The sequence below is a fragment of the Semicossyphus pulcher genome, unplaced genomic scaffold (genome assembly GCF_022749685.1).
Source record: "Semicossyphus pulcher isolate SPU_LCO1_2020_fin unplaced genomic scaffold, fSemPul1.0.p SCAF_7, whole genome shotgun sequence".
Taxonomy (NCBI): Eukaryota; Metazoa; Chordata; class Actinopteri; order Labriformes; family Labridae; genus Semicossyphus; species Semicossyphus pulcher.
In genome coordinates this window covers 24237576-24257524 of record NW_027211748.1, presented here as the reverse complement: position 1 = coordinate 24257524, position 19949 = coordinate 24237576, and the positions used below count along the sequence as shown (strand labels likewise).

The 19949-nt window shown below is 42.9% G+C and overlaps 1 protein-coding gene across 3 annotated transcripts in view; it reads right to left on the bottom strand.

The window, feature by feature from the left end:
- ctnnd2b (catenin (cadherin-associated protein), delta 2b) overlaps window positions 1-19949 on the bottom strand; it is a 200002-nt gene that overhangs the window by 25661 nt on the left and 154392 nt on the right. For all 3 annotated transcript variants that reach the window (XM_069684388.1, XM_069684389.1, XM_069684390.1), the window contains 3 exons: window positions 9304-9490; window positions 3927-4044; window positions 3006-3188 (listed from right to left, as the gene is read on the bottom strand). In XM_069684388.1, the coding sequence (XP_069540489.1) occupies window positions 3006-3188; window positions 3927-4044; window positions 9304-9490 (488 nt within the window). The remainder of the gene's footprint in view (window positions 1-3005; window positions 3189-3926; window positions 4045-9303; window positions 9491-19949) is intronic.

Below are 19949 nucleotides of genomic sequence, written 5' to 3'. Positions count from 1 at the left end.
GCCCCCATCACCAACAGCGACTCCTCTGTTTCCACTGTCAAAACGGGACAGCAGAGGATGTACTTCCTGCGGCAGCTGAAGAAGTTCAACCTGCCAAAGACAATGATGGTGCACTTCTACACCGCCATCATTGAGTCCATCCTCACCTGCTCCATCACCGTCTGGTACGCTGCTGCCACAGCCAAGGACAAGGGCAGGCCGCAGCGTATCATCCACTCTGCAGAGAGGGTGATTGGCTGCAATCGGCCATCCCTCCACGACCTGTACACCTCCAGGACCCTGAGGCGTGCACGGAAGATCGAGGCCGACCCCTCTCATCCTGTCTCTTTGATACCCTCCCCTCACGCAAGAGGCTGCGCTCCATCAGGACCAAAATTCCCCCAACACAGGAACAGTTTCCTCCCCCCTGCCAGCCTCATCAATAATGCCCTGGTCTTTAAGTCGTTAATTCAGATTTATGTGCTACATTAACGCACACTGGACTACATACAGTCCGTTTACAATGCACAGTTTTTATTTTTATTCTGTTAGATATCTGAACTACCTCCATCTTGCACATACATGCACATCCGCACAGCTGGTTTACCTCAGTGGTTAAGGCATGTGCCACATGCGCCTTGGTTTCAACTCTGACCCTCGGCCCTTTGCTGCATGTCATCCCCATTCTGTCTTCCCACATTTCCGACTCTATCCACTGTTCTCTCTAATAAAGGCACAGGCCCAAAAAAATCAAAAAAATGTGCTGCAACAAACACAGAAGTTGGGGCTGGATTTGTAAATCACATGCAGTCTCAAGTTAAACCTTTGCAAACAGGGCTTTTTGAAATACATAATAGACACTTTAGAATGAACAACTTCTTTCTCTACCTTAATTAAGATTATTGTATTTATAACCATCCTGGTGGGGATATCTGACAGGGAATACCAACCAGTAAAGACAAAGCTTTAAACAAACAAAGGCAGATTCCTCCTACAACACATACTCTGTGTGTAGAGGTTTGTTATCTATTCACTCGAATCCTGTACGATAATATGAAATAAGTGGGAAAGACAAAGGGAGAGGCAGAGGAGCACACGCTGTGAGATAAGTCAACAATCAAAGCACAACTTACAAACCAACAGGACACAGCAAAGACTGAATCTGTCCCCTCGATGAAACTCAACTAGTTGATTGATTACCCGGCGTTTCTCTGACATTTGGAATATTAAGACCGATGTAACTGGCTAAGCCACCAGTGTACAAGAAATGGTTTCATATTCCACAGAGAGAATGTCCATCTGCCACCTCTGCACCCAGCTGCAACGCTCCTGCTGGTTCAATCCTCCTCTGATAAAGCAGCGTTCACATACGGGGCCTGTTCAACCTCAAGCCATCAATCTACACACTCAGCTTTAATTGGGCGGTCATTTTCTGCAACTGGCGCTACACCGGCGCAAAATGAAGTGGTTCATTTCCTGAGAGATCTCTTTCCAAGCACTGTTTTCTTATCTATGTCCTGGCTGTGTGATAAAATAATACCATGAGACCTGGGAAGCCTGAATCGATTCGTCTAATCTGATGTTCTCTGGCACCGACGTTGCTTCCTCTGTCTTCGTTCTGTTTGTGTAAATATTGGTTTGGGCACACTGGCGACCACTTGAGTGTTTTTGTAGTCCAAATTGTTCACTACAAATACTTCCTGTCCCAAGTTTCCATTGAATCAAAGTTTTTATCACCTATGTCTTGTGCTGATTGTCACCTATAAGGAAAAAAAAATGTTCTCCCTTTTTCTGCACTAGTGTGCTGGACCTCAGGTTGAGCTCCCACACATGAGGAAGGAAGTCACGGCGACGGATGAAGCTTGGCGATGCGCCGAAGATAATGTTTTGTTCAACTGCTTCCTGAGTTGGAGATCGGGCCGGTGTGGTAAAGAAGCCAGGCAGCGGAGGCGCATGGTTGGAGAGCGATCGGTTTATTTATAGTGTGTGAAGCTGCAGGAGATAATAAAAGAAGGTATAAACTGTAAGTGATCTGTCTGCTGTGTTTGTGTGTGTGCTCGGGGAACTCACGGTGGCACGGGACCATAGCTATTTATTAATGAAAATGTGTATATAAGTTATTTCAACACTATTTCAATGTATTTTTATTTGAAACACATTCAAAACACACACAAATTAAAGCCTATGGTCTGTTCTCGCCATGTCGAGTTTGCAATCAGCTAGCTACCTGGGCGGTCAAGCTCCGCCTACGGTAACATTGATTGGCTAAATCCCGATCTCCACTCTCACTGACTCACGCACTTTGAGGCACATTCCCGGTAAGTGTGCAAGTGCTTTGTGCTGTCTCACCGTCAAATCACCAAGTGTGTGAGGGCTCTGACGCGGACTTTTCAATGCCAAATTGTGGACTTTCCGTGAGTCCGCAAATCAGCAGACTTTCCTTCGGTAATTGCTTCATAGCCAAGTCGGTGACGTATGCAAACGTAATGGTCCAACCCTGCACTAAATGTAAACAAATGTTCGTATATTAAAGTAGTATTCAATAAAGTTTGAACAAAATTATCTAAATGTAAACAATGCGAGTATGGACGGGGTGACGGAACCACAGAAACTGTATGTTTATCTGTAAGTCCACTTTTTAGATGAAAAAACATGTATTAAAAGTCCCTCTTATACACCGCATTTTACAGTATGTCTGAGAGACTAGGCTAATAGAGGACAGTTTAATTCAACTGAGACTAAACACAGTCCGTAAGCCTGTCTGGATGTCCATCAGAGGACTGTTTACAGGTATTGGACAAAGAGGAATCTACTATATATATATGCATAGATTTACAGCACTTTGGGAACACTCTGCCAAACAACAAATCCTAAGAACATAAGGCTGATGCAGGTGAGGCACTAGCAAGAAGCACTTTAAGATAAAAATTTAAAGAGGAAACTGAGAGAAAATCTAACAAAAAATAAACACAGAAAGAAAATATTATGTTAAAACGCCGCCATCTTTTAACCTCCTGTCTTCCCACCTGATCGTGTCCCTTCTTTTTCTTCTTCTTCTTGCCCCAGCATCCAGAACTCTCTGCGTCCTTCCCGCCCGTGTCACACAGCAGACCGTCCAGCTCCTCCGACCCCCCCTGCTGGCTGTGAGACGTCTCCGCAGCCAGGCGGTACGACAAGTTCCTCAGGATGCACACACAGTTCTCGACGGTCTGACGGAAGAAACAGAAAAAGAAAAGAAAGACAGAGGGAGAAGGAGTGTTTGGAGAAAGAGAGAAAGACAGCAATCAGTCCAACTAAAGAAAGGACAGACTGTAGACACATGTACACAGGCACACTCAAACAAACGAACATACATAATACATGGATACACAGACACACATGTGCATAATGCAGACGGACACCCTCTAATCCTATTGTTGTGTGTGGCTGTGCAGTCGACAGTCTCAGACTTTGATCTTGTAAAGGATTTCTAAGGATTAAAAACTTCTCCACCCAACACACACACACACACACACACACACACACACACACACACACACACACACACACACACACACAACCAAGCCTTCATTTCTTACAGCGTGCAGTTTGTGGCGGGCACGTTTTCATCATTACCATAAAAACCACCGTTAAACCACTTATACAAATTAATATTCATATACAGTGTAAACATACGGCCTGCAAAGACACAGATAAAACACATTTGCATCTAACTCATGTAAATGTATGTAACATTTTAGCATAGTAATCACAACGATCCACATGTTTACAGAGCAAACAGAAACACAAATATTTGGGACACGGCGACACACACGCACATCATTTTCTATCATTGTGTGTGTGTCTGAGTTTTTATTCAGGTGATGTTTTGTCGGCTGTATGTGTGTGTGTGTGTGTGAGTGTGTGTGTGCCTGTGGCGTCTGGCTGTATGTGTGTGAGAGAGTTACCTTGCTGTCAATCTCACTGCTCCCCAGGGCGGTCTGGATGACGTAGAGCAGAGCGTCAGTCAGGCCCTCGCACTCCCTCATCCTCCTCCGGGCCTCCTCGCCTGCAGAGCTCACATTCCTGTTACACACAGGGACACACATGCACACACCTCATCAATAAACAGTACAAGTGATGGCGAAAATAAAGCCAAGTTACAGAATATCTAATAAGGAATACAAAGAACTTGAATTCTCCTGTAGCTCTGTGTGTGTGTGTGTATATGTTTGTGTGTGTGTGTGTGTGTGTGTGCGTGCGTGTGCAAACATATTTGATATGTTTCACTGTCACATGTGTGTGCCTGTTTGTGTGACAGCGAGTTTGAGCGTAATGCCCTTTAAATGTCAGACAATTAAAGATGACTGTGCCCTCAGTGTCGGTGAAAAATGGCACCAAGCTGCCAAAGCTGAATTATTTTCACACTTCATGATCAAGTCTGTGTTGAAGGTTCAGGGTGTGGTGCACTGTGTATTTGTGTGTATGTTTCAGAATGATGTCATAATCAATCACATTTTATTTGTATAGCGCCAAATCATAACTAAAGTTATCTCAAGACACAGAGCAGGTCTAGACTGTACTATTTGTTATGTTATTTAGAGAGAGACCCGACATGAATCGCCATGAGTAGCACTTAACAACATTCGGCACATTGGCAGAAAAACGTCCTTCTAACAGGCAGAAACCTCGAGCAGAACCAGACTCATGTTGAGCAGCCGTCTGCCTCGGCTGGATGGGCCGAAAAGTGGGATACAGGGAGATGCCTCTAATTTGTTCTCACTGTTGACTACAAAAAGACGTGTCACTTACTTGTCACATTGTATGAAAAGGTACAAGACAGAGCAACAAAAAGGGGTGACACAAGAGATGGCCAAATACAAGAAAAACATCAGAAGCTTCATGGTCGAGTTTTCCTCTCGTTTGTTTTGTCATTTATGCCATGTGACTCCATCTACTCTCGAAATTGATGCCAAATTAGCCCCCGTGATAGGCGCTGCCATCCTGTGATGGTGACGTCATTTGGAGCCAGAGTTGCGCAGTAGAGATCGGGTGGAGCCGCAGTAGCCACTTCCCCTAACCAAAACACACACTTAGATTACCGTAAACAACTGCAAAGATTGCGCACACCAGCGTGTTTAACAGCAGAACAGCTTCTTTGTGTTGGTCTGAAGCAAACATTCACAGGTATGGAAGCTTCAATGACTGTAGTGATTGTTTTAGTTACGGCTCCTCTCGCCGTTCCTCCTCTACTTGGCTAATCCAGAACAGATTGGTCAACAGAGCTGTCAATCATCCTTTTTACAGCATCAAATAACTAATTAAAAATAAACTCAACAGCATGATAAGAACTAACTATAAAGAAAAAATACGATACAAAACAAATCTCATACATGCAATGTGTTATTAAAACTTGTTTTTATTCGTCTGAAGGCTCAAAAAAGACTCGAAAATGTAATTTTCTGAAAATAATTTGATAGTTGAGGTCATACATGGTTAACGATCCAGACTTTAAGTCCTACTTATCAAACTTTTAAGTCAAACTAGTTTAATTTTAAACTAGTCTTCAACTCCCCTGGCAGTTATTTGATTATATACACAAATACACACACAACAAGGTGCTAAAGTCGCCTGTACAGAGCGTCATATGACCAGGGAAATAAGCAGATAAGTATTAAAATAAAAGCAGCTGATTTGTACTTTTACTAATTTACAAACAATACTTCTTTTTAACATTTCCTTTATTTGAAAACCCCCTGATAATCCATTCAATTCTATTAACCTTAATGAATTTGGCCTAATTAATCACACTGAAGCGTTCCCCTTGCAAGGCAACAGAGCTGCAGATTATCTCTCATTATGATCATTCAGTGTGACGAATATAAATAATGAAGAAAAAAAAAACGCTGCTGGAAAAAAGGTCGTGTTTACTTGTGGAGCTTTCAAACAGAACAGAATCTGATTAATCCTGAGTGTGCTGCTGCTGTGAGAAAAACTGCTCCGACAGAAACAACTCTCTTTAGGTAACAGTGAGAGACGTTTCCTTTCTTTATAATTATATAAATTGGATTTTAATTAGGATTGTTATACGGATACCTAATCTAATATAATCTAGTAGTCTTAAGTCTAATAGTCTTTTTCTGTTGAAATCCACCCCTACACCTGTCCTGAGTCTGTAGGTGCTGCACCTGAAGCTGTTTATTAACAGTGAAAAACAGCAGAGAGTTACTTTACAACTATTTCTGCGATTGAACCACAGGGACTTTTCTCAGGGACGAAGGATTTATGGAAGTACTGAGTGTGATTCCACCTCAGGGACCAGGGTTTAAAAAAGAGAGGTCCCGACTAGCAAGTAATACTTTCTAAAGCCGCTTTCCCACTGGTCAAAAAACCCGCTAACACCCGGCTTTTTTGCTCAGTGGGAAAGGTTACAATCGGCATTCAGACCCGGATCAAAGGACTCTGCAGTAGACCTGGGTACTTATCGGCATTGTCGACACGCTAATCTCCGCCCCCCTTTCCGGCACGATGCTATGCTCCGTCGGTAAATCCCAACGCACCTCTCAGTTGCTTTACGCTGCTAACAGCACTTGGAGCCACGTGTAAGCACGAATATGAAATAATGAAGGGAACGTATAGATAAGTTAATTAAGCAGGACCCACCTTTCGGCCCTTATGTCATTTAATATTCACACTATGTGAATGTACTTTAAATGCACTGGGTAATCTAGAAAGAAATCAAATACTAGTAATGCTAATTTCTCATGTGTCAGGGAGAGATGAGTGCATTTCTATCTTTTAAACGTCTGGTAGTTATTAATGTTGTCTCTAATCAGCTTGTATAGTGTATAACAAACCGAGTTAACCAGCATCGGCACAAGATCAAGCAGATTCAAAGCACATCATTCATACTCAGCTTTCTAGCAGAACAAGTTTCCACACTTCCTGTTTGTTGGCACAGCAGCATATGTGCACACGGGGAGTGAAACGAGCAGTGAGTAAGCAGAGGCAGAAAGTGTGTGTGTGAAAGGAACAGACAGCGAGGCCGAGATGGGGCGAGACGGGAGAAGAAAGGGACAGACGGGAGATAATATGATGGAGAGAGAAGAGGTGGAGAAATAGAACGAGATGAAGGCGGAGCGAGGAAGAAGGGAGCGACTGAAGGGAAAAAAGAGAAAATGAGAAAGCGAGTAGGATAATGGGAGAAAGAGAGCGAGAGAGAGAGACAGAGCGAGAGAGCAGGTGGCCGGCCATATAACAACCCGCCACCAAATACTCAATCTTTAATCAGACTCCCAGCATTCCCTAACGAGGCATGAGAAAGATGAATTAGCCCTTCGAGTTTAGGGAGCTGATCCACACAAAGCTATCTCTTGCAACACACACACACACACACACACGCACACACACACACACACACACACACACACACACACACACACACACACACACACACACACACTCACACCAACTGTATGGAAAGCAAGCAAGGCCTTTGTTAGCGCCCAATACGTGTAGTGTATTTTCACAGAGAACAGGTGAGGAGACCATTTGCAGCTGAGATTAATGGCCCACACACGTTGTAAGAGAGACAGACAGTGGCATGAAAGCACACACACACACACACACACACACACACACACACACACACACACGCAAAGCCAGACAACTTTGCAGACAGGGATGCAAACGTAGTCAAGGAAGCAGACTGGTAGCTATGCAAACATACAGTTTGTTACTATTTCAGGTGATAGTAATGTTTTGGTCTGCAGAAAGTTTTTTTGCAGGCAAAGCAGGGCACACCAAGGGCCTGGCTGTGACTAGCTCGCTAGCTGCGACTGAAATATGCATCTTCCCTGACATGCTTTTTTTTGTTTCTATAGAAACAAACGCCGTTTTTCTTTTGTTGCAAGAAAATAAAGTCATTCAAGCAACATTTTTATCAGTTACTGACTACGGTGATATTCTTTATCATGCGGCGTTGCGATTCATGTGTGGTTTGGGTTTCCGCACCCATCACTGCATTTTGTATGAGAAAGTTGGCTTGTCTATTATATAATCGCAGGACGGAACATTGGTACATCTTTCTTTACAAGACGATACTACATGAACTGCCTTCGTACTTATGTTCTCTATTGTCTCCTAAAACTCTCAGTGGCCGCAGCCTCTGGTCACATATCATGTTTGTCATTCCACGAACTCTTCAGTAAAAGTGCTTTTAATGTCTTTGCTCCCTCATCTTGGTCTGAGCTACAGGGTCACCTCAAACTGGAGCAATTAATTAGCTCGGATGACTATAAAAGCCGAATTAGGGAGCATTTGACCAGTGAATGCAAGTGTCCTGTTGTCTGTCCTGTACTTGAAACTTTTATGTTGCGGTCTTTAGTCTGTTGTTTTTATGCTGCCGTCTTGGCCAGGACTCCCTTGTAAAAGAGATCTTGTATCTCACTGGGATTATTTCCTGGTAAAATAAAGGTTAAATATAAAAAAAATAATCCAAACATAGTCACTTCTGGTTCCAAAAAATACAATATGGCCAAGGCTTTTAAAGGGGGGTCCACAAACCAATAGGTGGGAGCAAATCGCCCAAGACTTTGCACATTTCATTCTTTCCAAATTTGTAAATAAATAATTGTTCACCTTAATGAAGTCTCTCCTGATTGAACTCCTCCTAGAACTACTTCTGGTACGGAGAAACACAAACATTATCCCGCTCTCTCTCTACTCTATGTGTGTCTACGTGTTTCAACACACAAGCTACAGTGTTTTTAGTGCACTTCTCTGTTTGTTTCAATGTGATACGCAATCATTCTTTGGTGGCCTGTGTGAGGTAACAGCTGCATCCATCAAGACTGACACTGTCTGCCTTCTATGCTAACTGTAAACTGTTAATGAAGTGAAAACATAATTACCGCCTACATTTTATAGATACTGTTTTTACTTTTAAATATCCAACGTGCAGGAGTACAGTGCTAAACAACACAAAATGTGTCACAGTGAGACAATGAGAAGCCACTGCAGTTCTAAAGCCAAGTGGTGAGTCATCTTAAATGCAGCTAAGTCTGTCATTTCTCTGTGTGCACGGGGATAAAAATAACACAGAATGCGACCTAAAAATAACACTGCTGTGAACTACGAGAGACTAATTTGAGACTGTTTGGATGTGGTTGGAAATAGCTGACTGTGAACCGCAAAACATCTCAGCAAAGTGAGGAAATATGTAAGCACAATACTTGTCACATTGAACACTGTTAGCTAATACTATGTGACTTAAATTAGGTATGTATATTTTTTTTCTCACTGGTGCATGACAAATAAAAACATTGCAAGAACAGTGACACTGACCGGAGGCAGCCCGTGGCATTGCGGAGAACCTGGGAGGAGTGTAGGTGCAGCTTGCGGTCCTCCTGTGTATGAGGGGAGGTGTCCCAGCCCGAGTGGGGGATGATCACAGCATTTGTCAGAACAGCCAGAGCATCCTGGATGATGGGCATCTTCAGGGCGTCGCAGGATGACAGGTTCCACAACACACCTAAAGAACAGGGAGACAGTGGGTGAAAACTCAATCAACTGCTGTCTTTTGCCAATTTTACAGTCAGTCCATCTCCCTGATATTTTATGGTATTGATGACGTAAGCCATAAAGAAAAGTAACTGTATTTAAAATCTCATAAGTCTGTGTTTTTGCTGTACACATAAACGATACAAGGAAATCGATATTCTTCGAGAGGATTTACAAAAAGCCAAAGCAGAGCAAGCGAAGAACCTTGACCAAGCCAAAGAACGCGACGACGTTTCCGTGACAATAATAGATTCATTGACAAAGGAGAGAGTTACTTTAAACAATGCGATTGAGGCATTAACAATATCAAACAAGACGCTTGAAAACCAAGTTGCTGAACTCAATGAAGAAAAGGCTACCCTGGCACTGAGCAATGAAGAGCTCAAAAAGAAATTAGGGAGAAGGGACAACACTATCACTAGACTGAAAACGAGATATCAGTTCTACGATAATCTGAAAAGTACGCTTGATGAAAAGGAGAGAAGAATCGCCAGGGTAGATCATACCAAAGAAGAGGAGATAAACGTCCTTAGAAATTTGATTACGGAGTTAGAGAACCGTCAAAGAAAGCAAATATTTCAAACTGAGACCGTCAGGTCTGAGAGAAACCTCAGCCTTTAGAACTTATTCAAGGTTCAGACGGAACTAGATCAGAGGAACGAAACAATTCAAGAACTGACAGTCCAAAACAAAGCACAACGCTTAAAGAAGAATGCAATGAAGACAGAGCTGACCGAGATTAAGAGCAAATATAAGTCTTCAAAGCACCAGGCGGAAGACCTAAAGGTTCAGCTGGCACAATCAAGGACACTACATGAGAGCTATTTAGCCTCTACTGACAAGGACAAATTACTGGCTGAGAAAAAGCTGAACGAGGTGGAGACAGAAAAGGAAAGCTTGGAAAAAGAAGTAGTGCACTGCCAAGAACAGGTAACACAGATGCAAACTCGAATCGACCTGCTCCATGTTGAGAAATCAAGGCGAGAAGAGTTGATCAGAGAAATTTCTGAGGAAAACCAGTCTGTCAAGCTGCAAAACTCGAGGCTTGAGGAATGTCGCATCGCACCAACGAAAATGCTGCAAACAGGTACCCGATTGCGTATCAAGGCACGGCGAGAAATAAGAAGAGGGAAAACACATTCTCGAACCTTAGTTAAGTTGATTAATGAGCAGTATCGCGCGTTCCAGATGTGTGGGAGAAAAAATAACACGCAGAAAAAACAGCCGACGGAGGATAGGGACGAGACTGACATGCTCGTAGACATGGTGAAACAGAGTCAGTCCGACTTAATACACGAGCTTCAGACGTGTAGGTGGAGAAACAGACATCTTGAGATGGAGTTGAAAGCGAAAAAGGGAATCGCCACAGCGTACGAGAGAGAGTTTAATCGTGTTAAAGAGGAGAACACGAACCTGACAGTTGAAGTGAGGAAGCTCAGGCTGATCTTTAACGAACGATCCAAGCAGACCCCTTTGCCTCCCATTTCTAAAAATGTGCCCTCGAAGGAGAAACCAAACGGCCCTAATGAGCCTGAGAGCGCATCAAGGCACACTCGCTTCCCATTGGTCCCCCAAAAGACAAGTTCTCAGACCATAGGCCTGTCAAAGGCTCCCCCCCTACCTCCCATTGAAGATAAGACCATATGTCAGAGGATACAACTCTTAACACCTATTCCACCTCTTAAAGCCAACAGCTAGCGAGCAAGAAAAAGTAAACGTAGTGCTCAATAGAGGAAACAATCGATGTTGCTCGTGCACATCTCCTCGATTTAGAAATCGTTTAACATCTCCATAACTCTCAGCAACCTACACTTTTGATTGGCCATTCCAAATTAAAACAAAGACGTCCCCAGATTGAATGATTTTTTTTTAGGTTAGCACGGTGAGTCAGTGGCTAGCACTGACCTGTCACAGAAAGAAGCCTCCAGTCTATCCGGCGGGGGGCCTTACTGTGTGAAGTTTGCATGTTCTCCCTTGTCAGTGTGGGTTTTCCCCGGGTGCTCCGGTTTCTACCCACAGTTCCTTCCAAAGACATGCTTGTTAGGTTAATTGGCAACTCTAAATGTATTATTATTTTGCTGAAAATTTGATCAATAAATAAATAATAAAAAAAAAAAAAGAAAATACATCAATACTCATTTGACTGTTCCAAAGTAAATGATGTTTGATAGAGATTAATTACTTATCGTTTGACATGTAAACCAGATTTTTTTATTTTATCGGTCTGAAAGCTGATTAATCACACCTTACATATTTATATAGTTTATGTTATGTTATTTAGTTTCTCTGATGTTGAATGCACAAGAGCACCCTAAATAGACAGAGCTTCATAGGGCAGCTATCCAGAATCCAGTAAAATATAAATATGGGGACAATAGTGCAAAATTGTTTTGTTAATTTGAAAAAAACAAAAACAAACACAAACACAAAAACAACAACAAGGGTTTGTGTATAGCAGTGATGTTGATATGTTTTCAATGTAGTGAGTCCCAGGAACACACGGGTGGTGATTTGAGCTCTGGGAAATCAAATGGGTGCCCAATAAAATGTTTGCAGTATTAAACTCATGTTTGATGTTAGTATGGTACGACATGGTTATAACAAATATATTCACGTATGTTCAAAATGTATCTAAAATTCAAATAATAAAATTGCAAATCTAAAAAGTTAATTATAAAACTACTTTTGCATGACATCCAAAATGCTAATAAAAGTGTTTTGGAAGCACCAAAATAAGTTAATAGGAGTGCTGATTTTAACACACGAACAAAACATTCTCATCACCATTGTTTGCGCACAGGCTCCGCGAGAGAGATCTCTCTTCTGGATTGGGATATGCATCAAAGACGAACGTGTTAATCTTTTTGCAGATTAGAGATGGTTACTTAGGTTAAATAGGTTAAATTAAACGTTTCGGTATCCATCCCTACTGACAATTGTCTCGACTAAATGCTTTAGAGATTTACTCACACACACACACACACACACACACACACACAATCTGCCTTTCAAAAAGGACGGAGAAGTTAAATCATCAGATTTTTCTGCCAAATTCTTGATTTCTTGAGTAGTTTACACACACATATGCACACAAATTGGGGTAACCTTGAGACATTATTAACATTTAAATTCTTGCTTACCTTTGTCTTGCAACATGTCCTAATCTATGTACTCACATAATTACATGTTTGTGCATTTAAAAGTGTCCAACCATTGTGCTGTGGGTATTAACTCCCCCTCTCTTTTATGGTGTAATTATAGCTCTAGTAAAACATCCTAGATCCGTGTGCGTTTCCACACTAGCTTTAAAGTTGGGTTGCTTACCCTCAGCTCAAAAGCGACTGTGTAATTACAGCTTCAGTTATCTGTCTTTGTGGGTTACAATGAATTTCCTGTGTGTGTGTATGTATGTGTGTGCACCTTTGCCCCCTCGACAAATCAGACTTAACGCCATCAGCTGTTTGGACTTGTGTGTTTACGAGGCAAGTGTCTGTGGTCAGAAGGAGTTTAAAAAACTACCCTCTGGCTTAGTGACAGTAATGAGCTGGGACTGTCATGTTAGCTAAAGTGTCTTCTCTCTCCGTCTCATTTTATCTGGAAAGAAGGCGCGCACATTTTATAATAACCTTGCCATGGGTGTGACATGTAATAATTCTAGCTTGGTTTTTACATCAGTGAGTCAGCAAAGGTCGTGTGTTTTTGTCTTTGAAGTCAAAGACACTTCTTCCAGTTTTTCCCCCACAATATTACAAAATCTAAATCAGCTTGTAAGAAAAACTGAAACAGGCTGCTAATAACAACTCCTCACTTTAGCTCAACTAGCGTATAGCATAACTGACCCGACCTGTCAATGGAGGTTGCTGCAACATTGCTGTGAATGTATTTCGTATTGGAGGGTGCGGGACATCTGTGTATTTGATTGAATTGAAGTGGGAAGAGGTTTTCAAAGTCGGAGTTTTTGTACAGAGTCTGTAAACCTCTTGATGAGCTACTAAAATCCAGGCCGAATTTCAGCTGCGGCCCGCAGCGTCAACCCACACTAAGAAATCTAAAATAGGTAATAAGCAAGCATAATCTCCCACTGTGGAGGACGAACCTATAATGCATCTTTTTCAGGTAAAATCACTGCGTTTTAACCACCATACAGTTTATCATGTGAAATATTAGGAATGATGCATGATGTCATGCTGCAGCTGCAAGAAAAAGATGACTTTTTAATATCTTGAGCAAAGTCAGCTGTTTGCCAGCGACACTTCTCGCTGTGCAGAGAATGACATCATCTCCCTGAGGTGAAAGGCAGAGGGGTTTTATCTTTGACCGTCTCGAGCACGCAAAAGAAACGTGCATGCTAATACAGGCGAACATGCATGCGCAGACAAACACACACCACACACATCCAAGCTCCAAGAAGGACACACAGCGACACATACACACAGCCGGGAGTGACAGATGAAGGAGGTTAATTGCCTCAGCCTTACATCATGAGAGGCAGCAGGAGGTTATGAATGCACTATTGTATGAAGGCAGGGGAAATGAGTATGTTTGCTATCTTTCTTTGTCTCTGAAGCCATTTCCTGTGCCTCATTTACACCATATTTTCATTCCACCATCATCTTACTTTCTTCTGTAACATAACAGAACATCTCCTTGTTCACCTCAATACCTTTTTTTTTATTGGTCCCAAAGTGTTTGTTTGGGGCTCCTGTCCCCGTTTGATCCACTTTGTAAATGATATGCATGAATAGTTTTCTATAGTCACTGGGTATTTTGTTGCTCTTTTTCTATTTGCTTAATAACACCCCTCCAAACGAGATACATTTCGTTGGTTCTTGGTTGGATCTTTGATATTTTTTGCTGGAGAGTTTTGGAGTTTTAGAAAGATGGAAGTATGGTTTTTCCAAAAAAATCACATAAATCTACACATAAAATCGGAGCAAAATCCCTGCAACGCATCGTGGGAACCAACAGTAAAACTTTGCTGCTGTCGGGTCCCTGACTGAAATGAATGCACGTTTACCTGCAGGTGCAACACGGAAAAGCTTTCCAGCTGTGTGTGTGTTTGTCTGTATTTGTGAGTAAACCACAAACAAATTAAAAAACCACCAAACAACAAACAACCAATATGTTCTTAATATTAGGGATGCACAATTTGCCGATATGCCGATATTTTCCAACCCTTTTTGTCGATTTCGATACCGATATATTAGGCACGTTTTTTTTCCACCTAATAGCAGAGAACATCAAGTCTCCCCTGTAGTGCAGTTGATATCATGCCTACTCGTATCCAAAAACTGCCATAAAGCAGGCATCTTGGACCCTTCTTCACGCTTGAGGGAAGAGGCGTTGTACAAAAGGTCACGTGTCTGATCACTCACGTTTCTGAACGCACCTGAATGCAGCATCCCCTCGAAACACGGCAGTGAGGGAGACATGCCCGGACTTGTTTACTGCACTTACTACGGAGACATCAGTGATCACTGACGGACTCTTTTTATCGTGTGTGCGTCCATGAATATGTAAGTTAGTTTTGCTCTGATGCTTATGTTACACTCTGTTAGCGTGGCTCAGGCCAGTAGTGTATTTTCCGCGTTTGATGTTGTTAAGTCCAGTAAAATGAGAGAATGTGAGCTAACTGTTTGCTAGTTAATAGTTGTGAAAGTTGTTTAACTTCTATTCATTCTATTCAAAGTTTTTAGTCTTCATTTGTATATTGTTGATAACTTTGCACGTGCACACTCGCACCAAGTTAAAGTTGTAGCATTACGTCAAGCTTTTTAGGGAATCATCCAGCATTTACTCATACTTAAAGCGTTTTTTAGCGGTGAGAAAATATCGCCGGAAAAATGAGCCATAATCTGCAGATACCAATAACGTGTCAAAAATATCATGCATCTCTACTTAATATGTCTAATAAACATCTCTATCATGTGTTAATGGCACACTACTGCTTGCACAGGCACAGTGGCATCACATAAAAACTGTTGTGTAGAATTGGTAAGAACAGACAGGCCTGACCTGTGCTCTCAAAGGTAGAGTGACCTTTCTGTAGAGAAGCCGACCTGAACGGAGAGTCTCAGGCTAGAGGGAAGAGTTCAAGAGCTGGGAGCAACGGTATATGTTTGGGATTCACAACAAAGAGATGGCACACTCTCATCTGTAAAGAGTAACCTGGTGTGTTTCTTTTTTCTCTTTTCTACCAAATAATAAATAATAAACTTGATTTGTGGATTGGCCTGCCCTTGTCTGTGTGCTAATGGACATAAGCTGAACAAAGGAAATGAGATAGGGCAACATACTTAACCCTTTCCCACCAAAAAAGCATTGACGCGGGTTTTTCAGACCCGGGAAGACCCGCTAATAAATGCAGATTGTCTCTTTCCCCATTGCCAGTGGAGTATACTCCTTTTGGTCTTTTTTCTGCTGCGTCACCGTCTGACATCACAAACGTGCCAGAAACAGGGTTAGCAGTCGTTGTAGCAGTGAAGACGTTGCGGTGGTTAGGTCTTCATTGTATCTATAACTCATTCAGTCTATTTATCAAACTCAGCGCAGACAAATTGGAATGATGTTCGAGCGCTGCTTGGACGGAGACAGGCGGAATTTGTAGCTGAGATGATAGCGGAGACACAACCTGAGTAGCCACAGCGTTAATGTGCACCGGGACGAGGTGCCGAGTACACACACTTATAGCCACCTTGCGTAACTGTGTGTCTGCTTCGATCATCCCGCTGACATTATCTGTGACGGCAGGAGCGTTGCGTGCATGTTTACAGTTTACAGGCAGGTGACACAGAGTCTGCATGCACAGAGGTCAGTTCACTGCTATCGGTGTTACGTGGGTCATCAGTGTTGGGGGACAATTTTATGAGTTAGACAGCTTATGAACAGTTTCAGATTTTAGTCTGTACATCTCACTCATGGTTGTTTTTAAGCAAACAAAACTACACGAGACTAAGAGATATGGGGAAATCTCCCCCCCCCCCCCCTAAATGATTAGTTTCGTATACAGTAGTTAGAATCCTGGTCCACTCTCTATGCCAGGTGGTGGCGGTATTGCACAATAACGTTGTTTGCCAACTGCCATAAAACACAACAAGAAGAAGAAGACATGGGGAAAGGTATACTGTAACAACATGCTGAAAATACACTCGCGGCCAAGGCCGACGCCAACGCTATCCGCCAGCGATCACTGAGGTCTCGGTAGTTGGTGCAGAAAACAAGTCCGGGCATGTCTCCCTCACTGCCGTGTTTCGATGGGATGCACTGAGTCGTGCTGCGTTCAGGAGCGCTCAGAAACGTGAGTGATCAGACATGTTTTTACAAATTTTTTAAAGATTGATCTCGGGATTTGTTAATCGATATTGGGTCAATCAAATGAGAATGGATTCGAGGATTGGTATTGCAGCGACTAACGTGCAACGTGTTGTTGACAGCAGTAGCCTGCAGTGATGCTGAGATTGAATGGAGATAACCGTAGGATTCGGCACACAAAGTAATCAGTCCCGTCCATCGGGACCGTGAATCTCGGGAGGGCTACTATATTGTGCACATTGTGGGCTTGTGGATCCTACTGGCACACCGGGCCAGTTAAATGCTTTATCTACTGGCCCGGGGGGTACGAAACATACCGTCAGGCCACCAGGTCGGTGCTTATGTCCAGCCCTGCCTGGTCACACAGAAATAGGCAAAATGAACACAACCTCCTAACAGAGCTTTATTTTGAAGTGGCACTGAAGAAGAAAGCCTTTCTATCAAGTGGGTTAACAATATGAAATGGTCTAAGTTTGGTAAGTTTAGGCGAATGATGCATGCAGCTCCGTCGAATGCTGCGTCTAATCTACAAAAGGTAGAGTCAAGGTCTGCTCTTTTAAACCCGCTTCATGCCCTCCAAATAATCATCCTAAGCTCTGAACAGGAGAGAGGGAGAGAGACTGAAGAGCAGAGGGCGACGACCTTGTTTGTGACTTTATGTGCCATCAAGCAAACTAAACGCGTGAGAGAGTGTGTTTGTGAACAAGACTTCTGTGTGTGTGTAGCTGGATCTGCGGTTAGCTAGGCAGGCAGCTTGACTTCCCACTGTGATTCTGATTCAAAAACGCTCACCAGAGAGAGAGAGAGAGCGAGAGAGGGAACGGCCGAGAGGGTGAGCGAGATAGAGACGGAGTGAAAAAATGGAGACAGAGAAAGGCAAAGAGGACAGGAGAGAGACAGGAAGAGAGGGGGAGACCAATTATGAAGAACCCAACCACAGAGGGATAAGAGGGCGAGCGAGAGAGGCTGAGAAACAGAGAGAGAGAGAGTTATTTCCTCTGGGTCTTTGAGAGAGGAGAGCACGGTCTGTCTGCGTCCGGTCGGTCGTTCAGCTGATTAATTTGTGACAGGAGGGATTTCTGTGCTCCGTGCCTTGAATTGCTGCTCTAATTTATATGGTAATCTTCTTTAAGACTCCAGCAGCATACAAAAAACCTTTTATTTTCATCTCTGCTAAGCCTAAACCCTTTCTAAACTCACTACACACACATAAACACGCATGTATACGGAGAACACACAGGGGTCATACATTGCACCTCTAGTTTTCACTCCCCCGATAAGGCTTTTCGACCGCTAGGCTCGTGTTAGTATTCATGACTGTCTGTTATTAGCACAAATAATACTTCAAATGTTTGTCCCTCACCAGGATCTCATGTCACCCTGATGTAAAGTACTGCTGTAAATAATTAGGAGACTGGATACAGGCTCAAGGACAGCCCTGTAGGACACAGGGACAGTTTGTTTTAGGAGAGTTTGCAAGGACAGATGATAAGTTTGGACACTCAGGGTACATCCCAGGTCTCTTATACTGCATCCAGGCTTCCCCTACTTTGTCCATTTTCCTTGCATCTCAGTCCATCCCATGAGCGTCTATCCCATTGACGCAGTCACACACCTGCCATTTACCTAGATGATCTCTCCAGATGTTCCTGTGGTATGAGGGATGTAAAGAGTACTTACATTACTTCCCCCGATCTGCTCGGAAAGGCCGTCGTGGCCGCACTGATTTCCAATCGTAAATATTAAATGTTCAATATTTACGATCCGTTATCGTGTCGTGTGTGGGGAACCCCGATGACAGCCGAGCACACAGTCCGTGGATTGTCATATGGAACGAAAGTAATGAGTCCAAAAAATATAATCGCCAAGTCTTCCTGCCCGTCATCCGCCATTTTTGTTTACTCTAAAGTCACGTTTGACCGCGAGAGATTTCCAGTTGTGAGGGTAGGACTCTGGTTGTTGGTGAATTAATCTGTTAGTGTGCGCTGTTCTGTTTTGTCACAGGAAAAGGCTGCCGTGTGAATATGGTGAATGAGGGACGCATGAAGAGAGGCATCCCTCAAGAGACATGAAGCAGCTTTGATCATGGCTGGATCAGCTGTCAGTCGGTTCTTTTGTGTCTGCCAGGTGTGAAATGTACTAATGCTAACAAAGGCTCACAGGTGACAGTGTCAGAGCAGCAGTGTTTCCTCTCTGTAGCCTGTGTAACAAACATCCACACATGAAGAGCCACCAGCAGTCTGTGTCCTGCTTAGAGCCACACAAACCATTTCTACTGGTACACAGCCTTTATTCTTCTGTATTTCTTTTGGGTATTTATCCATGTTCAAATTGTGCACTCATTTTTTAATAACCCGTAATACGATTATGGCCTCTTTTGAACACTGGTTATTACGTTTTAGACAAAATTATAAAAATGACAAAACTCATATCAAACCGACGCTCATTAATGATGGTCCTCACGTGTGACTGAATCATGTGAATGATTAATGTACAAAGTTCTTCTGCAGACACACAGACTCTTCCATCTCTTTAATTAAACCAATAGTAAAAGTTTATGGCCTTAATAACCCACCTTGAAAAGAAAAATGTCATTAATAAATGAAAGGAGTTTTTTAAAGAATCAGTAAAGAAATCAAAAAAATGTGACACAGCCTTTTCACAGCCTTAGAGAGAGAGAGTTGCGACATCGCAATGGAGCATCATGGAGCATATTGGACCTCCACTGACGCGACTCTCTGTGTATATCTCTGTTGTACGGGGAGTAGGCGGGGCTGCTCCTCCGCTGCTCGTCCGCTGTCTTCGCCTACGTCCGCAGCGAAAAGCACACACTGACCTGATGCGGTCAGCCACATGCTAAGTTTTGACTTTGTCTTGTTTTCTTTTCTCCAGTATGAAACTCTGAGGATATTGTGATGTATCAGATCAGTCACGTCATCCAATCAATATCCAATAAAGGGGCGTGTCAGCCACTTAAAGACTTCCTTGAGGGCCTGCTCACTGCTCCTCAGAGCCTCCCCCGCTCCTTGGTGGTTGACATGACAGCCCTTATAATACTGCGCGATGCTTTTAGCACTGGTGTTTGTGAATAAGGTACTTTTTGCCTCCAGTCTCATTTA